At 43.9% G+C, this 25,259-nt stretch overlaps 1 protein-coding gene across 3 annotated transcripts in view; it reads left to right on the forward strand.

Annotated features, from left to right (window-relative positions):
• The window catches only part of ALK (ALK receptor tyrosine kinase), a 305,084-nt gene that overhangs the window by 269,228 nt on the left and 10,597 nt on the right, over positions 1-25,259 (forward strand). Inside the window, exons 13-24 of one of the 3 annotated variants that reach the window (XM_064709335.1) lie at positions 3,514-3,664; positions 6,015-6,146; positions 6,951-7,095; positions 7,880-8,062; positions 9,504-9,602; positions 10,291-10,443; positions 11,639-11,737; positions 13,441-13,627; positions 15,777-15,867; positions 16,756-16,820; positions 17,703-17,832; positions 24,273-24,370. In XM_064709335.1, coding sequence (XP_064565405.1) covers positions 3,514-3,664; positions 6,015-6,146; positions 6,951-7,095; positions 7,880-8,062; positions 9,504-9,602; positions 10,291-10,443; positions 11,639-11,737; positions 13,441-13,627; positions 15,777-15,867; positions 16,756-16,820; positions 17,703-17,832; positions 24,273-24,370 — 1,533 coding nt within the window. Of the gene's footprint in view, positions 1-3,513; positions 3,665-6,014; positions 6,147-6,950; positions 7,096-7,879; positions 8,729-9,503; positions 9,603-10,290; positions 10,444-11,638; positions 11,738-13,440; positions 13,628-15,776; positions 15,868-16,755; positions 16,821-17,702; positions 17,833-24,272; positions 24,371-25,259 lie in introns of those variants that run through there. The other 2 variants (XM_064709334.1, XM_064709333.1) reach the window with 2 other exon arrangements.

Raw genomic sequence — 25,259 nt, forward strand, 5'->3', positions numbered from 1 at the left:
GTTCAATCAAAGTGTAGTTCAGTGTATCTGAATGGTAACATGAAACCATTACATGCATCATTTTGTAAGCAGAACTGTCAGTTTGAACCAGTGACTGTCTAGAGGTGGTTTTCAGGCAGCATTCCATATTGAAACCAATGATGGTGCCTTGGATTTCAAAGCAAAACATTCCATTGAAGGCTTTGAACAAATTTCAGTTACAATTTTTTTTATCTCATCTCTTTTTTTTTTTTCTTTTATATTGAAAAAAGAATGCTAATGTTGAGGCCAGGTGTCAGTCTCTAATAGAGGTCTAGGGCAAAGCAGTTTTGAGAAACTGGCTGGGCTAGGCACAAGTTCTGCCTGAGTGCCTATTGCTACAAGGATTGATGGTAATGCAAAAAGCATTAATGATACTTTACCCAGCTATCAACAAGGAGCTGCCTGAGGTGAATAGAATTTTTCAGAACCAGCATCCAGTAAATATGGTTATAAAGTACAGCCCAAAAATGAAGAGGCAAAACAGCCCAAAATCTTACAGCACTGTCATTTCTTTAATATAAGAGTCCAAGAAGAGCCAGAATTCCTGTGCAACTGTAGGCTGATTTTTTGCTGCACAATACAACCCCTGGGCCCTGCAGACATGACTTGTCTATTTAAGTCCTATAAAAGACCTATCAGACTTTTAAGTTCTGTATAGATAATAGATGTATAATGTCGTGCATAACATATATATATAAAGGGATGACATTCTCTTCTGCACTTCTTAAGGCTAAAGTAGAAAATTCACAGCCTGGGGAAAGCAGGAGGCAATTGTGGGCTTAAATTAACTTGACATCTTCCTGATTCTGGTCTGCTGAAGGGGCAGCAGAGTCTGCCAGCATAGCATAGCCCTAGGAAAATGTCAAGTTGCAATATCAATTCCAGGGCTTCCCAGAGCCTGGACTTACTGCCTGTGTTTAGCTCTGCCCTGCAGTGCTGCTGCAGTGTGGGTGCTGTAAGTTTTCCTGATAGGCACTGCTGAAACACCTGACACAGGGAGAGAACCCTCCTGTGGCTGCTGGGCTCTGGAGCAAGCTGGTGTTCTGCCACCTCAGTGTGTTTTACACAGTGTAATGTACACTCCTGGTAATTGCTCAGGAAGGATATTGATTTTGTGAACATGAGGCAGAATATGCATTATTAAAATACAGGCAGCTCAATTTTGCACAAAACTCTGCAAGCACAAACCAAGCACACCCAGAAAACCCCATCTGTGAAGGTCTGGGTAGGCTGCCACACACTGTAGTGCCCACGTTTGAAAACTGGAGCTTTTATATGCTCTGGTTCACTCTCATGGGACTTCATATTGTGTAACAATGAAGCTAAACATTATAAAAGAGTATTTTTTGTTTCAGATCTCCTTCTAAACGTTCAGAAGGTCTGGTCATCTTGGTCTCATGACCAAGTATTAGAGAATGGACTGTAACAAATTACACATTACCATCCTTTAACCTACTTCTTTCCATTTTTAAAGGAAGAGGTTTAGGTCCATTTTGCTGAGTGCCCCATTTCTGATCACTTCCACTGTCTTCTCTTCTCTGTGGTTCCTTTTGTAAGGTGGCACAAGAACACAGCCCAGTGTGAGCAAAAAGGTGTTATTCTGAGTCAGCCAGGCTAGGCACAGCATTTTCTCATACTGTCAAGACTAGCTCCAGCGTTTCCCATAACCTGGATGTGTTTTTCTCCAGCCCTGGTTTGCACTCTGCACATCCTGACCCTTCCTGAAGGTGTGGGCTTCTTTTTCAGATCCCACAAGTGTCATAGTAAAAGAAAAGAAGGAAGACAGTGGGAGGTACTCTGTGTTCTTGCTCTGAATGGGCTGAACCTTTCTTCAGGGCCAGTGTGGTTAAATGGCTTCCTTCCTCCTGTAAAAGAAAGGTGTTGCTAATGAAAGGGATCCTCCAAAGGTTTGAAGTCAAGATAATTGTTTAATTAGTGACACCTGTTTTGAATAGGGAATGACTTCCACCTGAACATACTGGGTTTTATTTGTCTTCAGCCTTTGGGTGAGGCCAGACTGGGTTTCCTGAGCTTTCTGATATCACTGCTTGTATGCAAAATCTGTTCTTACATGGACAAGTATGGCCCCTACTGGCAGCCAATTAGCCCTGCCAGCTTGCTGTGCCTGGTAGTGCACCTCATTAGCCATTGCAAAATCCTGCAGTAAATCAACTCAGCTTTCAGACTCATGCAGCATCTGTTCAGGGTGGCCCAGTGCTGTGTCCATCACTTTTTCTGCTGGCTCTGGTACAGCCTGACTGAGGACTGATTGCTTTGGTTATCAGCAGTGGCGTGAACATAATCATGTCACATTGCCAGGGTCTAATATGCTTTATGAGACACTGCCTGTTTGCAGGCAGGACTGTGCTGGGCAGAGAGCAGCCAGGTGCTGGAGGAAAGGAGGTGTTGAAGCAGAGCACCTATGCTGTGCCTGGTAGGAAGCTGAGAGCCACTTTTGAGTCCTGCAGTCTCTGGTTATGTGCTCCAGGTGGAATTTTGCTCTCACAGAAGCACATGGCATGCTACTAATGTCAGTGGCGAATTGCCTGCTTATTTCAGATGTAAATTGGGTTGCTGTACCATTATTCACCTGCTCAGAAAGTTGAGTAACTCTGTGTTTTGTTTCAGAAATGTGTGTTTTACCATGATTTTTTAAAAGTGCTTTAAAATCCTTTGCTAAAAGTTGTTTTAAGTATGTCCACTGTTAGAAAGGGAGAGGGAGGAGATGAGAAATACCGTGTTCCAGCCACATCTTTGGGTACAGCAGCAACAGAAAGCACCTGTGAATCTTGACTGTTTGAAATAAAAATCCCAGAGCCTTAACTGAGGCTGCAGCAGCCTGTGTGTAACCTGCCCACTCCTGGCTGGAGACAGGGAGATGTTCCTGATCACCATGAGCTTGGCCAGGGGGCTTTTGCCTTCCTTGTTTACTGCAGGTAGTGTCATCTCCATCTACTTTTCTTTCTGTATTCCTCTGGTCCTGGGAATAGGAGAGCTGTTTTCCATCTGGTCCATACTACCAGGACCAGTTATGCTGTCTGCTTTCTCAAATCTCCCTCTGTCAATCTCATGCTTAATGTTCTCTTTAGCCATATGTCCTGGTTTCACCAGCTCTCCTGCTTCTGTTCTTTCTCTTCCTTGCTGCAAACTTCTCAAGGATGTGCCTTCTGGGAAACAACATGTGTTTCATATATTAAAGCTGGAAACTATATGGGCTTGCTCGTTCTGTTTTCAGCTGTGTTTGCCCAATAATCAATGTGAAAGAATCTGTTTTGTAACTACCCAAGCTCACAGATTCAAACAGAGCAGAAAATCAGTCTTCAGGCTTTGGGTTTGGGTTTATTTAGAATGTCAGGTCTTCAGAGCACAGCTTTGTGACACCATGCAAAATGCTCAGGTGTGCAAAATGCTCAGTGCACAAAGGGGTTTATGCCTCCTTCCACCTGCCTGGGACAGCTCAGGTGGCAGCCTCTTGTTTTCTTTTTCCTGCAGCATCTCAGGCTATGGAGCTGCAGGTGGGAAAGGAGGGAAGAACACCATGGTGCGGTCCCACGGAGTGTCTGTGCTGGGAATTTTTGACCTCCAGAAGGATGATACGCTCTATATCTTGGTGGGACAGCAAGGAGAAGATGCTTGTCCTAGTGTAAGTGATTGCCTTTCTGTTTTGCCTTCATCCCTTCTACCAATCCATGGAGTTTTGTCTTTTTACACAGAAAAACACTGTCCTCAAGGGGTTTGGGCCTATAGGAGTCAAGAAATAGGTACAGATTTACTGGGAGAGCATGAGAACATGAAGCACCATGTCCCTGTGCTTGCTTCTTTTCAGCATTTGGGCCCCATTGATAATACACAACAGGTTCCTGACTGGTCTGAGTATCTCAGAGCACCTGTGTAGGGGCTTGGAGACAAAAGACAACCCTGCCTTCCATTCCTCTGGAGATCAGTCTTCAAGGCTGATTTTGCAGGGTTTTGCCCTTGTTCCACTATTGAGCCCAGCCCTGCCATTTTCATATGCTCTGCACCTCTGGAGATACCCATGTCACAGGGCCTACTTGGTTATCCTCCATAGGGGAATAGGAAAGACAAATCAGTCATGGTTGGGTCAGTCCTGATTTTCATGTTACTAACTAACCCTTGCTGCAAATGTCTTGATAGAAAGATGGGCACTATTTGCATGCACAGAAGTTTATTAATTGTTAAGTATTCTTTGGAGGAGGATGTGGGAATAGGACATTCTCATGGAGCGAACTGTGCATTTTCTGATGAAATTTCACCTGCAGGTTTGAACTGGACATTTAAATGATGTGCATTTCTCAGCTGATAATGGCTGGCATCCAAGAGATGAAAGCTTAGCAGTTTGTTAGAGCAGAGAAAGGTTGAAGGATATAGACAAGTAAAAGGGGTTCTCAAGGCTGGCTGCTGAAGTAAATAATGTTCAAACTAGAATTACACATTTCTACAAACAAACCATTAATATAAAGCCTTTTTGAAATGAGAAATGGCCTAACTCAAACGTCCATCCAGCCTCTTTAACTAGGAAATTCCAGCTGAGGGTAATATATGGACTCATTAAATTGCAGGCCACTGTAATCTTAGTGAGAATTTATTGAGTGCTAATGTAATTCTTTCATTGAGGCAAAGAGATTGCATTGACTTGTAGAGGGGACTTTTACTAGATTGGATTGTAATCAGTTATGTCTTTGCCATGAAGGATTATTTTTTTTGTAATCTAGTGGTTCCTTTGGGTCATTGACTTTGTCATTTTATTAATCATTCCCACCCAACTCCAAATCAATTAAGGAGTGGGAAAAAACAAGGAAAGGAGGACTCTTAGTTCTTTAGGCAAGTCTGCACACAAAAGCAATGCCACTCATTCTCTAGCACAGCTTAGAATATATGGTGTGGTCAGCAGAATAATTTGTGATTTGAGTATGCTTTTATCAGGTTCTTCTTCCAAAAGAAAACACACACATGAAAGTAGAAGGAAGCAGAAGGTCAATCCTACTATAACAAATGTTTGTGCATTTTCCCCTAAAAGTGTTGTTGGTTTAGTAAGTTAATTGTGCATTATATGTGCAATATAACATATAAGATAGTGTTACTGAGACAAAACCTGTAAAGTAAAATAGGCTAGAAGCAAAGTTTGAAACTTGAAAATGCTCACAGCAGGGTCCTGCTAGTCATGTCCTTTAGTGCTCCAATTTTAAACCAAAACAGTAGTTAGGTTATAGTCCTGAAGTAGGTATAAATGGTGGTTTAATATTGTGATTGAAATCAGTTAGTGAATTTGGGGATTTGCCTAATACAGAAAGTTCACTGCGTTCAATGAAAATTGATGGAAGGGAAAAATGCTAAGTAGAAAATGTGGAGGTTTTTTAGTGAGGTATTTTCATTAACATCAGGGGAACATTGCAGTAAAAGGTGGGGTTGCTGCTCTTTTGGTAGGCATTGGTAGTTGCAGTAAAATTGCTGCTAAGATCATCAGAGATGCACAGGGGCTGCTTGGCCCAACCAACTGGAAATGAGGTAAACAAACTTGGGTTCTCTGTCATTTGGCTGTTGTGTGACACAGGACAAACACATCCTTGCCAAGTTACTCCTGTCCTCCTCTTGTGAAATACAGACGGTTAGTGCTGGGAAATATTTGCAGCAAATTCTGCTACATTTTGTATGTTAAAAGTTTATGGAGTTGTGTTACGTGATAATAGGTATCAGCACTGAGCTTGCTTCAAAACAATTCCATTTAAATGGCAACAAATTCTTCTGGTGAAGGTTGAGGGGAAAAGCCAGATTCTTCTAGAGGAGCATTCATTTGGTTCTGGTCATGTGGTTTCACTGGAGGACAGTTTCTTGCTGTGGGATGATGAAGAGTTCATGAGGCCTTTGGGGCCTCAAAGGGTTCATGAATCCTTTGAAAGTGTTCATGAGGCCTCTGTGTGTACAAGGGAGTGGAGGTTTCTTACCTGAATTCAGACTTGGTCTTCTGTTTGCAGACAAATGATGTTATCCAGAAGGTCTGCATTGGAGAGAACAACGTGATTGAAGAAGAGATTCGTGTGAACAGAAGTGTCAATGAATGGGCAGGAGGAGGTGGTGGTGGGGGCGGTGCCACTTACATATTTAAGGTATGGAAACACAGTCCCCAGGCACCTTCAGCATCCATACATCCTGCCTCTGAAAAATGCCTTATGCACCTCAGGGAGATGGTCTAGAGAGTGACCTCTGGGTATCCTTAATTTCCACTTGAGACATGCAGGGATGTGGGTTGGCCCTTCACAGTTCTTTGAACTGCTGTTCAATATGGCCACACTTGTTTCAGTGGTTTGAAGTATCCTTTGCAAACATAATGGGTTCAGCTGGGTTGATTTGGGTTTTTTTCAATAAAAACTAAGATGCTGAGGCAGAGTTCTACAGCAAAGGGCAAATTCTGCAGGACTTCATTCACCTCTGTCCTTGTAGAATGTGAGACATCAGCTATACATTTAGCCTGACAAGGAAAGCTGAGGATAGCCTGTATGTTTTCTGCTGGCAGTCCTGTAGCTGTGGACATCTGATGGTTCCTGTCCTGTGCTAGCTGAGACAATATTCTTAGTCTCAGTGTGCAGAGCAGTGCTCCTTAGCTGTTTCATTTGATAAGAGTCATGACATGGGGCATTACAGGCTTTCTAAGAGCCATCACCATGGTAGATATAATTCATAGAGCTACTGACACTGCTGTTTCCTGTAGCAGAACTTGGTAGGACTATTCTTTAATTTTCTATTCATTAATTTTCTGGGTGTGGGTCTATAAATAATGCAATGACAGTGTGCAGTGCTGAGCAGCCCTAGATGCCTGCTTGGTGCAGCATGCAGTAATTATGATGTGGCTGAACTTCCATTTCCATGTCTGGCTCAGTTTGAACATTGCCTTTATTTCTGAATTTGTTAAGATGGAGAACGGAGAGCCAGTCCCCTTGATAATTGCAGCAGGGGGTGGTGGCAGGGCCTACAGGGCCAAAACGGACACATTTCATCCAGAAAGACTGGAGAATGATTCCTCTATTCCAGGGTTGAATGGAAATTCAGGAGCTGCAGGTAAGGAGAGTTTATTCTTTTTAAGAAAACCTTTGTGAATATGTGGTACTCCCAGATTTCTCCTCCTCACAAGAAGGTGAGGCAAAACTCATGAAAATACAGTTCAGGGGGAAGAGAGGGTTATAACACATGCAAATAGAAGGTACCCACAGTGCTGGATACTTGGGATAAATAAGGGTTTCAGAGATGGTATAGCCATAACAATGGCTAGATTCTCCCAAAATAATGCAGTACCTCTCATAAACAAAGTTGCTTGGTTTTTGATGTGGGAGTTTGCAGTGCCAGTGTGACTGTTCTGGTCTCTGCACTGTTTTGTGCTGTGTGGACATACTCAGAGTTTCTCTGGCTTATGCAGAAAGAGAATAATTGCACCATGTCTAGAAGTCTCTGTGCAGAGACCTTGGACTGAGCAAGCAGCAGAGCTGAAAGTGAATCACTGGTATGTGGTGTGGAGAGTAGGAGTGGGAAATGTTTTCACACCCCTTACAATAAAATCAGTTTTTTCTACTTTAGAATTGGCATTAGTTTATTTCAAGAGAGTTTTATCAAAGAGAAGGGGAAGGCTCTGAAAACCAGAAATAAGTGATTGGAGAGTAGGTAGGAATATCTTTTTACCTTTTCTATAGAAAATACTTGTCCTTGCATGTATGGTAGGTGAAAAGAGGTGCAGATGATGACTTTCAGCTGAGGGGTTCTGAATGGAAGCTTGTCCTGCAGATCCCTCCAGTGTTTTTTACACAAAAAGTAACCCCTGGCTGTGCCTTTTCTATTCTGTCACCTGCAGGTGGTGGAGGTGGCTGGAATGATAACACTTCCTTCCTGTGGTCAGGAAAATCCCTGCTGGAAGGTGCTACTGGAGGAAGATCCTGCCCCCAGGCCATGAAGAAGTGGGGGTGGGAGACAAGAGGGGGTTTCGGAGGGGGTGGAGGGGGGTGCTCCTCAGGTGGAGGAGGCGGAGGATATATAGGTAAAGTGGCTTCGTGTTCAAGGTGTCCCTTCCCCTCCTTTAGTGCTAATGCTCAGCAAAATGCTGATGATAACTCTCCTGTAGCTAGCATATTTGACTGTTATGTACTAGTATGTCTGTGTGTTGCCTTTTTAGCACTAGATGTACTCATTGAGGCTTTGAGCAAAGAGCCAGAGGCCAGTCCTTCAGCTGCAGCCCTGGCTTTGCGCTCTGCAAAATGTGACATTAAGATCCTGCTGTGATTCCTGAGCTTCTCACGTTGGGGTGACAGTGCTGGAGCAGGAGGAGCCACAGCAATGTGCTCCCGTTGCCAGCACCTGTGTTGGGAGGACTTTGGTCCTGGGGACTGGCAGCCAGGCTTTATGCCAAGGAATGGAGGCAGCTTCTGCCCTGCCTTGGTCCTGCACAGGTGGTCTCTGGGAGCAGAGGCTCAGGCTGCCAGCCAGCACCCCTCTTAATATGACTTCAGTCAACAAGGAGCTCATTTCATGTGCCTCTGTGTCTCAGGGCAGCTGTCAGATGGCATTATGTTGATTACAACTGGTGTGGGCCAGATTCAAGATCTCTACTAACCCATAGTCGCCTGGGCCACATAGTTTCTGCAGCCATCTGCACTGTGGTGGACTCTTTAACACCTGGTTCTCCACAGCTTAAATTAAGTATAAGGTAGACTAGAAATCTTGAGAGGAATAATGAGTTTAAATGATTAAGTGCATGTTTTGTACCAATGTTCCTGTGTAATGCTTCTTTTTTCCAACAGAATGACTCACATGATTTTTTTTTTTTATTTCACTGAAGACAATTAAAGGGAAAAAGCTATTTTTGGGTGGGGTGGGGGAATTGTTGCATGCTTGAAGTACAAAATATATGTATTTCTTATATTTGTTATCTATTGCCCATACTTTACTTCTGGTATGTTCCATGTGCTCAAGCAGAAATGAGCAACTCATAAATTCCTTCAGTCCCTACTCCTGGTGGACCACCCTGCTTTCAGGGGGCAAAGGAGAGGAAGGATACCAGGTTATCCATTCCCTCTGCTGATACAGTCCATGCCTTGATCAGCAAGGGTACTAACTGAGCCCTAGAGTACTGGTGCTTTCCAGTCTCTTGGCCACATAAATTTTAACAGGGGCTTGTGTGTTTCACAGCATCCAAATGGTTAAAGATGAAGTTTGTGCCTTAGTTTGGAACAGTCTACCTAAACAGAGCTAATTGACTGATAATAATTGTCACAAGCTTCATTATAAATTGAAGTTCTAAAGTCCAGAAGTTCACACCACAACTTGCTAAATATTCCCTATATATTAAAGGCTTTAATTTTTCTGTTTTTTCATTTGGATGCCTCCCTAAATATGCTGAATTCATGCATGTTGCCATGTTTATCTGTGTGTTATTGTTTTATGAGCCTCAGTCTGTTAAGGTAACCTCTGGTTTGACGTAGGTGGCAATGCTGCAGTGGACAATGACCCAGAGATGGATGGGGAGGATGGTGTGTCCTTTATTAATCCAATTGGTACTTTATACACTCCAGCACTTAAAGGTATTCATACTGGTCAGAGGTCTTCTCGTGGGCTTACTTAAGTTTAAAAATTGTAGTACCCCTTACAACCTTTTGGGGTACAGCTCAGTGGCATGAACATGAGGAGGCAGAAAGTGCATAAAATACAGCAGAGAATAGACAGAAGTAGCAGGAAAAAAACAGGGAGAGGAAGCATCAAGCCTATTAGGAAACACTCCCAGCAGTACAGACTACCAGGCTACAGAACAATTTTGGACAAGGAAAGTGATAACAGAACCTCATAGCTCAGATACTTTAGGAAAGAAACAGACAAAACATCTGATTATTCACCAGCAAACAAATTGCTTAGAGCATCCCTTCGTAAAATATCTAGGTGCTGCCCAGTAGTGCATGGGAGTGATAAATACTGCAACTCCAACCTGTGTTTTCCCAGAAGTAAGTGTCTTTAATGTGTTTGCAATGTGTTCAAAAAAACAACCAAAAAAAACCTACTTGTTTTTTAAAAAAACAGAAGTTTCCTTTAGAACAGTCAGAAGTATTTTCAAAGGCAGATGCACTCTGGCCTGGTGGATTCAGCCAGAAAGTTTTGAAGATATTGCAGTGATTGATCTTGGAGGGACTAAAGTCCAGGAAAGAAAAGGGTGAACCCAAGGAAATTATGAGAATGGTCTTTACAGTAATTAACTGAGCTTCTTCATCCACTCCTTAGTGACAGAGGGGCACGGAGAGGTGGAAATTAGGCTGCACCTTAACTGCAGTCACTGTGAGATGGACGAGTGCCATGTTGATCTTGAGACTCAAAAAGTCATTTGCTTTTGTGAGCCAGGCACAGAGTTGGCAGAGGATGGTGTGTCTTGCACAGGTAAGTAGGTGTGTGGGGTACTGCTAACATGTGGGACAGAAAATGTGTGGCCAAAGGCTCTGGTTTGGACTGTAAGACATCCTGAAAGTGCTGTCTAATCTTTCTTAAACCTGGCTGCAGTTGAATGTTACTTTCTTTCCTGCTGGTGTATGCTGCAGAGCTGTTTTGCCAGGATGTGGCCTCATCAATGGTGAGGAGTGAGGCATTGAGCAGCAGTGCTGCTTTGCTCTGCAGTATGTGTTTGGCATCCTGGGCAGATCTGAGCAGAATCAAATTTTGTGTCTGCTTGTGCTGGTGTTCAGAGTCTGCTCTGAAATCCTAAAAGTTTGCTTGCTGAAAGAATTTTCCAGCTGAACTTAAATTTCAGACCAGTTCTTTAAAGAACCAAAAAAAAAAAAAAAAGCAAGGTGAAGGAAAATATGATTCCTGAGGAATTGGACATTGAAAGTAAAAGTTCAGAAGCTGTGAGAAATTCTGTGCAAGATTTCTCTGAGAAAAAATAAATACAGTAAATAAAACAAGATACTTGCCTTTCTTTCAATACCAGGTGCTCAGAGCTCCATTACTGAGTTTGCTTCCTATTCTTGTGCAGCATTTAGAGCAGGTGACCCCAGGGGTTTGGGATCCTGCTTTCAGCTTGTCACTGGCATGGGAAAATTGTTGTGTTTTTACCATTCCTGCCTGTAAGATGGGTAAAAAGTATGGTCATTTTGTCAAGGTGAAGTAAACCTTAATAGCATGATCCCACATGAGGATGCAGCTTCACCACACTGTTATCAGGTTTTTCTGCTTGGATTACATGCATTTAGGAAATGAAATATTGCAGTCCTCCTCCTGCTTTTGCTGTGATTTGGCATTGATAGCAGCACTTTAACCCAAACAATGTAATGTTCTTTTCACCCCCACAACCTCCTGCCCCTGTTTTTTATGGTCTTGTTTTCCCACCCAGGGAGTTCACATGTTAATTCATTGATAGTGAACCATCTGTTTTAATGACTTGATATTAACTGAGGAAAGTGAAACAATGAGGTATGAGAAGTCATAGATCCTGAGAACTGGTCATGCCAGAGGTTGCTCCTACACTATTGGAGCAGCAGATGAGTAAATGGAAAGAAGAGCAGAAAAAAAATCTGGCAGCAAAAAAGTGGCTCCTGGAAGATAATTTCAAATGTGTAATTCCTTCTTTCTATTTCAGCTGAGCCAGTGGTTCGTCTCCCTTTCTCCTTGGTCTTGTCTGTAGTGACTTCAGCATTGGTGGCTGCTTTAATTTTGGCTTTTTCAGGAATCATGATAGGTGAGTGTTTCTCTGCAAAAGATATTTCCGCATGAGGGCTGGATCTGAGCTAGGGATAATTGGGCCCTGAGAGGCAAAAGGATTCGGGTTTTGAGCTACTGCTGTATTTAATGACACCTTCCCACACACATCTTCAGATTTCTGTAGTTGTTTCTAACCACAATGACCAAGTTGAGGAGGCTTCAGTTACTGACTGCATCTCAAAAGAGATGGTGGTTTTTGTGTTGTACTGTGCAACTGCCAGAACACAGCCGCTTGTGGTTTTGTGAGATCTGGTGCTGTTTAATGCCTAAAATCTTCTTTATTTGTGTGCCTATGTACAGATTTCACCTCCTAATATATGACATTTAAGATTCAACTCTCACATAGGTTCCCCTTTCACAAACTGCTCCTTAGTAGGATGTGGGTATTCTTGGCATTTTTGCTTGAAATTCTAAAAGGTATTTTCCACTTTTTCATGTTCTTATTTTAAACACTCACTCGCCTGCATTTGGTGCAAGCAGAATAGATCTGAATCAATGAAAAGGAGTCAGGGATTCAAACCACAGCTTTGCCACTTTTCTTTGTCCACACTGTGTGTGGTCTGGGGAAGGAGAGGGATGAACCAAGAGCAGGAAATTAGATCTGCACAGCTGTTCCGGTTTTAAGAATTTCAGGAGTTATCAGTTGCATGCACATGGTCCTACGTCTGTGATTTCTGTCCTGACAGTGCCTTTTTACAATGACTAAATACTCCTCAGGAGTGGAAGAGTAATCCTCTTTCCATCCAACGAGCCTATCATTTCCATCTCAGGAAAGGGCAACGATTTAAAAAATCAAAGCAAAGGCAATGAGGAGGAAAATGGAGGACAGGCAGGGTTTGTGGATAGGTCATTACATCCATCTGCCTTTGCAAGTGCGTGTTTACCCCTTCAATTTTTCCCCTGAGCAACATCTGCTGGAGAATATGCAGTAACTATTGCCGTCACAGTCTTTGGGCTCAACCCAGCTCCCACAGAAATCAATAGTGATTTAACCTGCTCCTGATTGTCATCTTCTTTTGGAAAAAATCCTGCAATATCAGTTACTATTTCAGGGAATATCCTCAGGATGTCTTCTTTCAAGATGTGGTTTTTAATGTTGTTGCAGAAGCATCAGTGAAGTGATGCAAGGAATACAACATATCATAAAGTGACTTCAAATGGGCTCCTACTCTCTTGTTTAGAAACAGAGGAAGTTTTGGAAAATTGGCTATTTTTTATGTACAATGTGTTATTCTGGGGAAACAGCTTAGGCTATCCATTTTGAACAATATGATGCAATAATTAATTTCAGACTTTAGTCACTTCTGTGTGATTTAGGAAAGTCAGTTATACCCCACCTCCCACAAGTTTCAAACTGAACTTGTATTTGGAAGGTCTGGTTAAACTAAATAGAGCATTAAAACAACATCAGAACTCTGAGATCTCTCCAAGTGAAATTCATTTTACTCTTTCCTGACAGTCCACAAGCAAGCCTGTTTCTTTGTAAGATCTGTAAATCAAAGGTTCCTGGATATCTTCAGATCCCATTTTCTATCTGTAATTATTTGATGTACAGAAACATGCCAGTGTCACTGGCTGGTTTGATTCCCTGAAGTCTGGCCACAGCAGAATGGAATCCCAGTGAGAAGGGCTGTCCCAACTCCAGTCTCTGGTTGTGGTTAACTGTGTTCTCCTGTTTAGTGTATCGCCGCAAGCACCAGGAGCTGCAAGCCATGCAGATGGAGCTGCAGAGCCCAGAGTACAAACTGAGCAAGCTGCGTACCTCCACCATCATGACAGACTACAACCCCAACTACTGCTTTGCAGGAAAAACCACGTCCATTAGTGACCTTAAAGAGGTGCCTCGAAAAAACATCTCCCTGATCCGGTAAATCCATCTATGCCTTCCCCACCCTTCATGTTGTACACCCACACGTCCCTGCTCTCCTAGAGAGGTGTGAACACACAGCTCTGTGCAAATTCTTGTGCACTTTTAGGTCCAGACCCCTTTCCATAAAATGTAAAGCTGCAGTAGTTAGGCTCGTGTGGAGGGGACTAGATTTTGGCATTCACCTTGACCTTCTGCAAGTGTAGTGTTCATCTCCTGGGATTGTGAGGAGAACTGAACAGTCATCACCAGTAATTCAGTTACATCTTTTACAGGCTATGCAGTGAATGGCCCATTGCCATGAGCTGATGAAATTCTGGGATGGCTGAAGCTTGTAGAAGGCTTTTTAAAATCTTTGATGGGGTCTTTGGTAAAGACAATGACATCCTTAAGTGCAATAGCAAGGAAAGGAATGGATTTAAAAATGCCAGACAGTATTAAAAAGACAGGGATATAAAGCCAGCAAGATAATCATGTCTGGATGTGAACTTCTGAAAAGCTTTAAAGTGTCTCCTAAGAAAAGCTTGAAAATTCAGAGTTCTTGCACACTTTGCTCTACTGCAGGATACCTGTGAATGTGACAGTACCCTGGTACCATGCAATGTTACACAAAAAAATAAAAAGTGGAAGCAGGAGTCCTTGGGAAATTGAGAAGCTTAAGGTGCTGAAAACAAATTATGCTCAGAGCAGTCTATGCAGTCTGCAATGTTTTGCTGTCTCTTATCTCATTCCCCCTTACCTGCACATCTTGCTGGACTGCACCTGGAGATTTCCAGTGTACCCTGTGCTGCTGCTCCCTTTGTCACTTGGACTTTGAAAGGATTTTTGAAGTGTGGCAAACAGACAGCAGAGGATACAGCTGGGAATTGACAAGGGAAGGAAAAGTGGACTTTTTGGAAGGAGGGTGAGTTATGAGCTGTAAAGATCTGGCTTATCCCCTCAGTTTGTAATAGGTTGGTCAGGCAGAGCCAAGAATGGTGTCTCAAGCTGATACCTACAAAATGTTATTACACAAAGTGGTTGAGTCACAGGCAACACGAGTCCTCGGTGTGGTTTCACTGCCCAGACTGGTTCTATCCTGGCAAAACTACAGACAGAGCTTATGAACAACGCAGCTGGCTGTTCCTCCTTGTTCAGGAGGGCAGCAGCCCATGCAAAAGCAGTCCACTGATGCAGCAGAGAACAGAATCAATGCAGCCCTCAGCCCAGACCTGGCTCTAACAGGAGAGTGCATGCAGCCTTTTACCCAACTGAGATGCAGGAATGCCTCTTAGAGGCTGGAAATGCTACTGCCCAAAGTGCAGCCCATGCAGGGTTAAGAGGGACTCAGGATTTGGGGTGCAGCCTCATCCCCTGCTATATTTCACCATGTCATTGTGACTGGCCACTGATGTGAAATAGCTGTTGTTGTACCAGTTGACTTAAGGTTAAGAGAGTGAGGACTGAATAGACAGGTATGCAAAATCTGTATCACAAGGGCATTGAACAGGATCTATTGTACGATTACCCTTATTCCTTTCTTTTTTTCTTGTAATCTTATTCAAAATAAAACTGTACATTTCATAACATGATCACTGCCAGAAACGATTCTCAGCACAAATTCTTAGAGCTGAGTGCTTTACAAAGCACTGTCATCACCATTTACTGGCTAAGGTACTTGCCCAGAATCACACAATAAGTCAGGAAAAGTTATTTGCTGTAGAATTCAGGTCTTTTGAGAATCATTGTGCCTCCTAGTTTCTTGCTCAATGTTTTGTTTAATGGTGATGCAGAAATATCAGGGGAACTGTTAATGTGTTTAGGGTGTGTAAACATCAAGACTCAAGTCCTGTCTTTATTGATCTGTTTTGGAGCACCCACCACTGAGCACTGATGCCATAGCCATAGATGAGTGTTCTCTGTTACGTGCTGCAATGCCAGCAGCTCGATTTCAGCGGGGAATGTTCACTTCCATGGACTGCTTTCCCTTCCAGTTGAATAAAATGTAGGTTCATGGACGACCTCACCAAGGTCTGGTGAGATCATACTGTCAATATCCACTTCTCCCTGTTACACTGCCATGAAAATTGTGAGCCTGTGAGCTGTGTCCACAGTGTTATAATGTGTGTTCTCTGTAGTAAAACCTTCTTGTCTTCTCTGGTCTGTCCAGGGGTTTGGGCCACGGAGCCTTTGGTGAGGTATATGAAGGTCAGGTGACAGGGATCCCCAGCGACCCCACTCCCTTGCAGGTGGCTGTGAAAGTAAGTGACAGTGAATGAGTTATCATGATGGTTTCATGCACCTTTCACCCAAGAGTCCCAATGCATTGTAACAATGAAGATGAGTGAAGCATTGCTATAAGTCCTGAAGGACGTGGCTAGAAATATTGCTGCTCTGTTGCAACACTTTAATGGTACAGCTTGTAGGATACGGGTATGTGAGACTACTAAAAGAGGACTGTGAATAGTAAATAGGCAAAGATTTCCCACAGAGCCACAGTAGGCTGCAGGAATGAGAGCTAAATCCATCCTCTGTCCATCCTCCCCATGCTACACCTGGTTGGTAATCTGTCCAAAAGTCTTCACAGGGCCAAAAGCTGCTGGCACATGCATCAAAGACCCTGCAAGTAGGAGCTGGCTGGTTTTCCAGGCATCTCACCACTCCCTTACAGGATGGATATGCATTGGATGTGAAGCTAATTCCTGAGAGATCCTGGTAGAGTTCTCCAGGCCTTCAGCAGTCTAGCTAGCTTGTTTCCTCTTAGAGATTACATAGCAGCACAGTTCTGCTTCCGATTACAGATCCCAGTCTTGCAGGAAGGGAGGATCACTGAACTGCAGAGAACTCAGGAGCTGTGACCTCACTCCTCATCCTCTGTACAGCAGAGTCCCATATGTTGAACACTTCTCTGTGCATTCTGGGCTATTTCCTTTGCTGGGAGGAGGAGGACAATGGCCTTGATGGGCCAAGAGTTATGATATTTACCTTTCAACCGGCTTCACAGTCTAGTTTAGCAATACTCTAGTGGTTGTCTTAGGGTGAGGTTTCTTTTGAGAAAGGAGGATTGCTGCAGACAGTGTTAGTGCCAAGGTGTTCTAATCTCTAAGTTGAAGTATCTTCTCCTTGTCAACCTGTTCTTTCTTTTCCAGACATTGCCAGAAGTGTGTTCAGAGCAAGATGAGCTCGACTTCCTCATGGAAGCTCTCATTATTAGGTGTGTATGAATCACATCAACACCGCTTGTGTAGGCTTGCAAAGCCCAACAAAATAAAGAAAAAAGTGTTCTTCATAGGTGGTGTCCTCTCAGCACATCTATACAGTAGTTTTAGCACAAATAGAACAGGCATTGCCATCCTTTTCTATTCTTCTTACAAATGGAAAGGCACCAAATGATTAAAGGCTTTATTTTCAAAAGGATCCACATTGGTTTTCATTACCCAAAGTGAAAAATTTAAAGCCAAGATTTTAAAATTGATAATAAGATCTTTTTGATTTCTCTTAGAGAGGAGAACATACCTTAGGAATTTGGGTTTGGCTAGTCAAAACTAACAGATGGCCTTGACTTTATGGGGCTGTCATGTCATATGTCAGTGTCTGAATCACAGAATACATGGAACTACTTTCCCATCACATTTGACAGGTGGGGAGATAAGGAAGTATTAAAGACTTGACCTGAAGAAACATCCCCCACAAGCAGATCCCCATGTCAGTGTGTTACTTAGAACAACATTACCCTAGCCCAGCTTCTGCCTCTTGGATGGGGAAATTAAGAGCAGAATTTTCTCTGTGATCAGACATTGTCTGCTTCCTATGCCCCACAAGTCTTGCTGTAGCTCAAAAAGAATGCAGAAAACAGGGAGAGGAAAAGCAGCCAAAAGCCACTGCTTCCCCACGTCTGTCTGTCCCAACATGGTTGGGACAGACACAGAATGCAGGCGTAGTGCTTTAGCTTTATCCAGCTGCCCTACCTTTGAGATTGTTTTTTTGGGGGGGGAAAAAAAACCCCAAAAACATTCCCTGCAGCAAAAGGGTTTCAATGTTTTCTGTGCTTTTTGGGTCGAAGTTGCTCCCCAACTGTGTGTCCCTGTCTCCACAGCAAGTTCAACCACCAGAACATCGTGCGCTGCATCGGGGTGAGCCTGCAGGCCCTGCCCCGCTTCATCCTGCTGGAGCTCATGGCTGGGGGAGACCTCAAATCCTTCCTGAGGGAGACACGGCCCAGACCGGTGAGGAAAGACTAAATTGTGGTTTATTTAGGGGGCTGCTGCCACAAGGCAAACACTTAGCTAGAAAACTCATCTATGCAGATACTATTTCCCAGCATTTTAGATGGTCACAAAATTCCTGTTGTTGTGAGACCACTGTGGAGGCAGAAGCCAGCAGGATAGGGAACAGATGCTGCTGGGGCTATGCAGAGGTGCCTCATCTCTGGACTTTGCTAGATAACATTGCAGATACTACCTAAAAAAAGAACAAAGGCAAAGTCTAAAAAAAAAAGTTAAACTCAACTCTTACCTTCTCTTCACCAGCTGGGGGCAGGCTGTGGGGAAATATTGAGCTAGTAATATTAAAAATATAAACTTGTTATTTAAACTGCTGATCAGATACATTTCTGTGGATATCTGTCAGTTCAAATTTGGCACAGGCAAGGAGACAATCCAGCCTGGAGCTGTCAACTTAATAGAAAATATCTTTAGTCCAGAGTTTTAAAGATTTTCCCCACTGAAATCAGCATCAATAGGAAGAGACAGTTAGCTACAAATGTGGAAGAAATAAATTATGACTTCTAGAGAGAATTCAGTAGTTTAGAAGAATAAAGCTTTCTCTCAGTCCCTGGGTCAGAAAGTCACACAGATACTGCTGAAGTTTAAGGCTCGGCCCAGCTTCATATTTTGTCTCTAAGTTTGACAGAGGACAAAATGCTGCATTTTATTAGTACAAGAGAGACACAAATTTGCTCTAACAGGTATCAATAAGATTCTTCCTTGAGGCGTCTGGACACAGATCAACTTTTTTATTTTTTCCATGCAGTGTGGTTTTCAGACATATAAAATGGTCTGTGAGACTCAGAAGCACTGCAGTCTTGAATAGGTTGCAATAAAGTGGCTCCTTCCTGGATAAGGAGGCTAAACACCCAGAAAGAAAAGTGTGAAATCTGAGCAAGCAGACTTTATAAATAGAAGTTGTTTTTCTGAAGCACCTAGAGATGCTCCTGCAAATGGGCTGAACTTGATGGTAGGTGAATGGGGAAATTCATGTTCTGCAATGTGGTCCCCACTCTCACCCAGTGCAGTGTAAAATGGCACAGACAGGATATGCTGCAGGTAAATGCTTTGTTCAAAACTGCCAGGCTGTGCAAGGGCTGGGAATGGGCAGGTGAAACACGATGGGGTTTGGCTGCTTAAATTAGAGAGGCCAGCTCAGTGATGGTACAGATCTTGTGAGGAAGAACACTAGTCCAGCACAGCAGGAATTTTTACCCACTTGCAGTAAAATGAGCCAGCTCCTTTTGTAGATGAAACAGCCCTTAATCTTGACAGGATGAAGTCATGGGAGCCTTCTGATCTGAGGAGTTTTTTCTGTTTGGCCCTACCTCAGTCATGAGTTCTTCCTTACCACAACTTCTGCTTTTGTCAGCAATAGCTCTGTGCAACCCCTGTGATAGTCCATGGCAGAAGAGGCTGATGGTTCCCTCCATTGCTTCTTTAGTATTTCTCTTTCTGCCTTCACAGTTGTTCCTTCCATTCATCTTCTTTCCTTGTTGTCTTGGCTTGACAAGACAGGTGCCTGCTAAGGAAGGCAGGAGCCTCCCCTGAAATGGAAAATATAAACCCCCTCCCTCTGAATTATTCTAATTTTGAAATTAAAATTTCAAGCAAAGATATGGGAATAGGAATAACAGTTCTTTACTAGGACAACTAAAAATAAAAATGCAGTAGTACAAAAAAAAAAACACAAAAAAAAAAACACTGACAGAGTCAGAATACAACCTGACACCATATGGGTCAGGGTGTTGGTAGCAGTAAATTGAAATGGTGGCTGCAGCCCTCCTGCAGTGCCAGCTGTGGTTCTGTTGGAGCAGGAATCCTGTAGAAGGGTGGAGTTTTCCTCTGAAGGTCCGGAGGTGATGTAGATGGGCCTGGTCTTCATCTGGGAATCCAGTGGAGAAGAAAGTTGCTCCTCTGGGAATCCAGTGGGAAAAGGTGGCCTGTGGTGCTCCAAATCTCAGATTATATCCAGGTAGGAATGCTTGGCTCCTCCCCCTGGGCGGAGCATATCCCAGTGGGATGATGGAATTTTATCAATCATGCAGTGACACTCATTGGCCCATTAACAGAAGGTATGTCCTGGAGGGGGGATTGGTTGTGGAAGAGATAAAGAAAACTGCCCAATTAACAGAAGATAACAGGAATAGAATACTCATCCCCATTTCCAACCTAAGACACTTGTTTTTCCTAACCTGTTTGAGGTTACCTGAGACTGACCATAGCACAAGGCCTTTTCCCATCAGCTTGAAGATTCTCCCTGGTTTCTGTATTTAACTTGCTCCCAGGAGTGAAGCAGACCTTGGATTGATGCCTCTGTTTCCTGCTTCGTCCCATGTCTCCCACACTTTGGAAGAGCTGAGCTTCAAATGCAGATGGGTACTTGCAAGCTGGAACTGATCCAGAAAAGCAGTCTCCATTCCTTCTTTAACAGCTGGGTGAACGTGGGCAGCCTGTCTCTGTGCAGACACAGATCCACACTGTTTTGCTCCATTCTAATACCTTTTTTCCCCTTGCCTTGCCCTGCTTCTGCAAGCGTCCCATGTGGTGTCTGCCTGGCAAGGATGACAGGCTAATTCATTATCTGGCTGCTGGGGCAGCTCCTGAGGGGCCAGTGGCACCTGTGAGTGCTGAGAAATCAGCCTCTGGTGCGTTTTTGACTGCTGGCTCACAAACTGCGAGGCAAGGAGACTATGACTGATGAGAGCTGAGATGTGTGCAGGGCACTGTGCTCTGTGAAGTATGGGATCCAGCCCTGGAAGTGGATTTACCCTCTGCATACACTCGAGGTGTGACAGTCTCTGTACACAGGGCCTTGTGGCTCAGTGCTGGTGGATGTATCTTTGCACTGCTCTTAATGAACCCTGAGCTGCTTTGTTCCTCCTGTTGCTTATTCAGGGAAGACAGGCAGAAGGCAGGCATAGCAGGCTGGATGTCTAGCTTTTCAGGGCCATGAAAGGAAAGGAAAGAGAAGGGACAGTGCAGAGTAAAGAGGCTTTGATGAGCTTTGCTTCCACAAAGAATTAATTGAACATGAGCCCTATCTGACTGGGTGGGTGGCAGAGATGCACTTCTTACTCTGTAGAAAGCACCATATGAATTACAGCCTTTCTCCTTATTCACTTTCCACTTTTGTATTTTCCAGCTAATTTCTTTTACCTTGTCTTTCCCACCTACTTTTGCTTTCAGCCTAATTACAAAAAAAGAAATTTACATGTTCAGTCTCTACCTTCAGCCCCCAGTTGCTCTTTGCACTTCCTTGCCAGTAACACCAAATTTACTTGCTAGTTTTGGATAGATGTAATAGAGGTGTTAAAGACATTAACTTGGCACTAATTCCAAGGCTAATGGAAAAAGAAAGCACCTTGCTGGAGAGACCTCCAGTTGCCACTGGCCAGCTACAACCTGTGTGGCTTGGAACAAGACACATGCAGCATGCTGCTGTGCACTTGCACACTGAAAGAGAGGAGGAAAGGGAGCAGAGGGAATGGTGAAGATGAATGAAGGGAAGGGGTGACTGAAGGCATTGCAGGGACATGAAATGGAAAGCTAAAGCACCTGCAGGAGGTATCAGAACACAGGATCCAACTTCATGAGAGATGGAGATGCTGCCAGCACTGTTGCGTGTTCATCTGTGTTCTTCATGTAAAAAATGAAGTTTCAGCTCAGCCAATATGTAATGATTTTTCTGGACTCTACGAATGATCATCACTGGTACAAGACCAGTGATTCTTGTGGAATGTGTCCATTTATGCCAGCTGGGTCCTCTCCATAAGGTTCAGATTCATAATTCCCCATGAGTCCCTGGCTGACAGCCCTGAAGGCTTTCTCTGTTCCATTTCTAACAGAGTTTCACATCTATTACAGGATTACCTCTTCCCCCTCATCTGCAGAGAGGCAGGCTGGGAGATCCAGAGGCTCCTGGAATTGGAGCCTTAGCTCAGTGTGAGCATTGCAGAATTGTCCATTCTGGGAGTTTCAGTGCTGATCTTTCTCACACACAGCACAGCAATCAAAGCCCAACTCTGGGAGAGATATCATATATGGATAAATGATTCCCCTCTTTTGTGCTGTGCAGCCAGTTGCACAGAGCAGTGATTACACTGAACAATACACACAATTTCATTCACCTTTGGCAAGATTCAGCCTCACCTGGGACATGTCACAGCACTGGTTCCAGCATGCCCACTGCCCCGAGCAGTGGAGCCCTGCAGCTGGCACCATCCATTCATCTGGGGAGCAAAGGCTGTAAAGCAAATCCTTTGGTTTGTCTCAAGGCTGCCCCCTTGCAAAATGAATCCCAAACCTCCATTTTTCAAACAAATTACATGGCTAAATTGTCCTTGGCTGGGCAGTCACATCTGTTTTAGGATTGTATTTAGCCAAATAAAAGGTGGAAGGAATTTATCCAAGGAAGGAAAGGAAAGCAAAAAGAAAAAAAAGGGAAAAAGAGAAAAAAGCTATACAGATCAAATCAGCTTGTGGCTTCAGCCTACAGACTGCTTTGCAGTATATCCAGAGTCTGAAATGGATTGTAGAGTAAAGAATTGGGCTTTTTACTCAGTTTTTCAGTTTTCACTTCAGGTTTCTGACCCTTGCTCGAAAGAGCAGGGAATGGGTAGATTGAGATATTAATTTCCCCTTGGTTATGCCCTGCAAGGGAAAAAGATGTGCATTCTTTCTTATTGTAGCCATCTTGTGTAGCTGGTGAGTCACTTTAACTCACAGAGGTAAAAGAGATTATTCCCCCTACCCAACAAAATGGCAGGGAAAGAGCTGCTTTATGTTTGCAGAAAACAGTTACTCTGTAAAGAGAAAAGTTTAAGGGGAGATGCAGTCCAGTGTTTTAAAAAATCAGTGAAGTATATATATGCAATGAACTATGCTGTGTAAATAATAAAATATAGGCAGGTGGAACAAGATTACATTTTGGTTTATGGGCCTGCATTGAACAAAACAGGCTTTGTTCACACAGAGTCAAATAATTATTTGAGACAAGTATTGAGGCCAGGTTTTTTTTTTTTCCTAATATCTTCAGAGGACAATAAGTTGGTGGTTTTGGTTTGTTTTTTTGGGTCTTTTTTGTGGTTTTTTTGTTTGTTTGTTTGTTTTGGTTTTTTGGGGGGGTTTCTTCTTGTTGTTTGGTGAGGTGTTTGGGTGGGGGGTTTTTTTTGTTGGTTTTTGGGGTTTTTTGGGGTTATTTTGGTTTTTGTGGTTTTGTTTGTCTGTTTATTTGTTTTGGTGTTGTTGTTGTCTGGTTTTGCTTGTGGTTTTTTGTTTGGTTGATTTTTTGTCTTTTAGTTTTACCAGCCAATGACCACTGCTTAACTAGAGGCTGCTGCAGAGCCTGGACTTATTTCCAGTCCCAGTTTGCAGTGGTTTAGCTCAGGTGGGGTGGCCAGCACAGCATGGCATGCACCTGGAGATGGGCTGGAGAGCCAGCAGCCCCTGTCACTGGGGAAGCTGTGCTGATTTCTGCACTGGTGTGAGAACCCCAGGGGCAGGTGTGCCTTTTGGGGACTAGGCTGACTGGTTGGTGTCCTAAGAGAGAGCCAAGGAGTATGATAAGCTTGTTTGGTGCAATAACTAAGGCTGATAAACACTTAGCCATGAAATGGTTGTTGTACCGTGAGCAGTCACTGCCACCCGGTTGTTTCTCATCACTCAGCCGGCAGCAGCACTTTCCCCTCTCCCACAGGACTGGCCACAGGGATCACTGAATCTCACCACAGGAATCACTGATTCCCACCTCAGGCATCACTGAATCTCACCACAGGGCAGCAGCTGTGGTTTGGCTGCAGGGGCTGAGTGTGAATCCTGCCCTTTCCACCGGAGCATCTGGCTCCTCCTGGCAAGGGCTGAGGGCTTCATCACAGGGGCAGGAACAAGGAGTTGGCAGCCTCAGTCTTCCATAGCCATTGGCTACACAAAACTGTGCCAGTGCTCTGAGGGGCAAGATAAAACCTACACAGATGTGGAGGAGGGAAAGAGCAAATGTGACTCATGCCGTTATACAAAATGTCATTCCCGTGGTTCAAGGTGACTTTAGAGAGGAGCTGGCAGTAATACAGAGAAACTCAGTGAAGAACAGTTCAGGCTCCAGATCTCAAAAATCGTGCTGAAAATTCAGATGTGCCCTGAGAACTGGGGGAAATTCTTACAGGGGCATCCCAATGGAGCTGGAAAGTCAGAGCCAGCTGATTCTGTCTGTTCTGATTCTGTCTCTGGGATCTGTGTAACGTTGTGTCTGCACATCCTTTCATAGTTCATGGCTATGAACTCTCTCCTGTGCATTTTCCTAATCCCTTTGTCACTTGCTGGAGAGCTCCCAGCACTGCAGCAGTGACATACCACACCATATTTCTGCTTTTAACCCATATGTGTCCCTTGTCTTTTGGCAGAATCAGCCCTCCTCCCTCTCCATGCTGGATTTGCTGCACGTGGCCCGTGACATTGCCTGTGGGTGTCAGTACCTGGAGGAGAACCACTTCATTCACAGGTGGGTGAGCCCAGCCTGGGCAGGACTTGCACAAAGGCCAGCTGGGGCTCACAATGCCCTGCTCCATCTGTTTGTGTCCTGCTGCACTCTAGTGGCTGGATACCTTTAAACAGGGAGACAAAATCAGAATTGTAGAAACAATGAAGAAAGGAGCTGCTATAAATCAGGCTGGCAAAGGTCTGTAGTTTTGCCAAAGATTCTGAGCCCTGTCTCAGGACCTGCACTTGTGCAGCCTATTTGCCTGCTCTGCAAATGGACACAGTGTGACAAAAGTCTTTAAGTCTCTCCCTGTCATGAGTTTTATTTAGTGCCTGTCTGCTCGTTTTGGAAGCTTTTTCTCCCCTTCTCAAACACCTGCACAAGCACAGCCAGAAGGGCAACATCAGGTGACCATTGCTCCTGCAAAACAGGGTGCTTGGCAAGCACATAGAATCTGCCTGTAGAGTAGAGATGAGAAAGGTGGCAGTTTGCAGCTCTGAGAGTCACCACAAGGTGTGCCATTGTGTTATCCAGACCTCACCACAAGGTGTGCCATTGTGTTATCCAGACGTCACCAAAAGTTGTGCCATTGTGTTATCCAGACCTCAAGGTTTACTCCAGCCCAGCAGAGGTGGAGCTTGGAGCTTTACCTGCATACACAGATTCAGGCCCACAGCTTCAGTATTCAGAGCAACACCTGCACACTGTTCTGGCAGTGTTCTGACACCTGTCTCTGGCAGTACAACAGCCTTTTGACAACACTTGAACAAGCACAGTAGGGACAGATCAGAGGATCATTGCCCAGACAGCTGGATGTTGGGACTTGTACATTCTGAAATAAGCTCCTCTTCCTGCACTCCTTAGAGACATAAAAATAACTCCTGGGGTGAAGGGAGGCTCACAGGAGGCT

Source organism: Zonotrichia leucophrys, chromosome 3 (genome assembly GCF_028769735.1).
Source record: "Zonotrichia leucophrys gambelii isolate GWCS_2022_RI chromosome 3, RI_Zleu_2.0, whole genome shotgun sequence".
Taxonomy (NCBI): Eukaryota; Metazoa; Chordata; class Aves; order Passeriformes; family Passerellidae; genus Zonotrichia; species Zonotrichia leucophrys.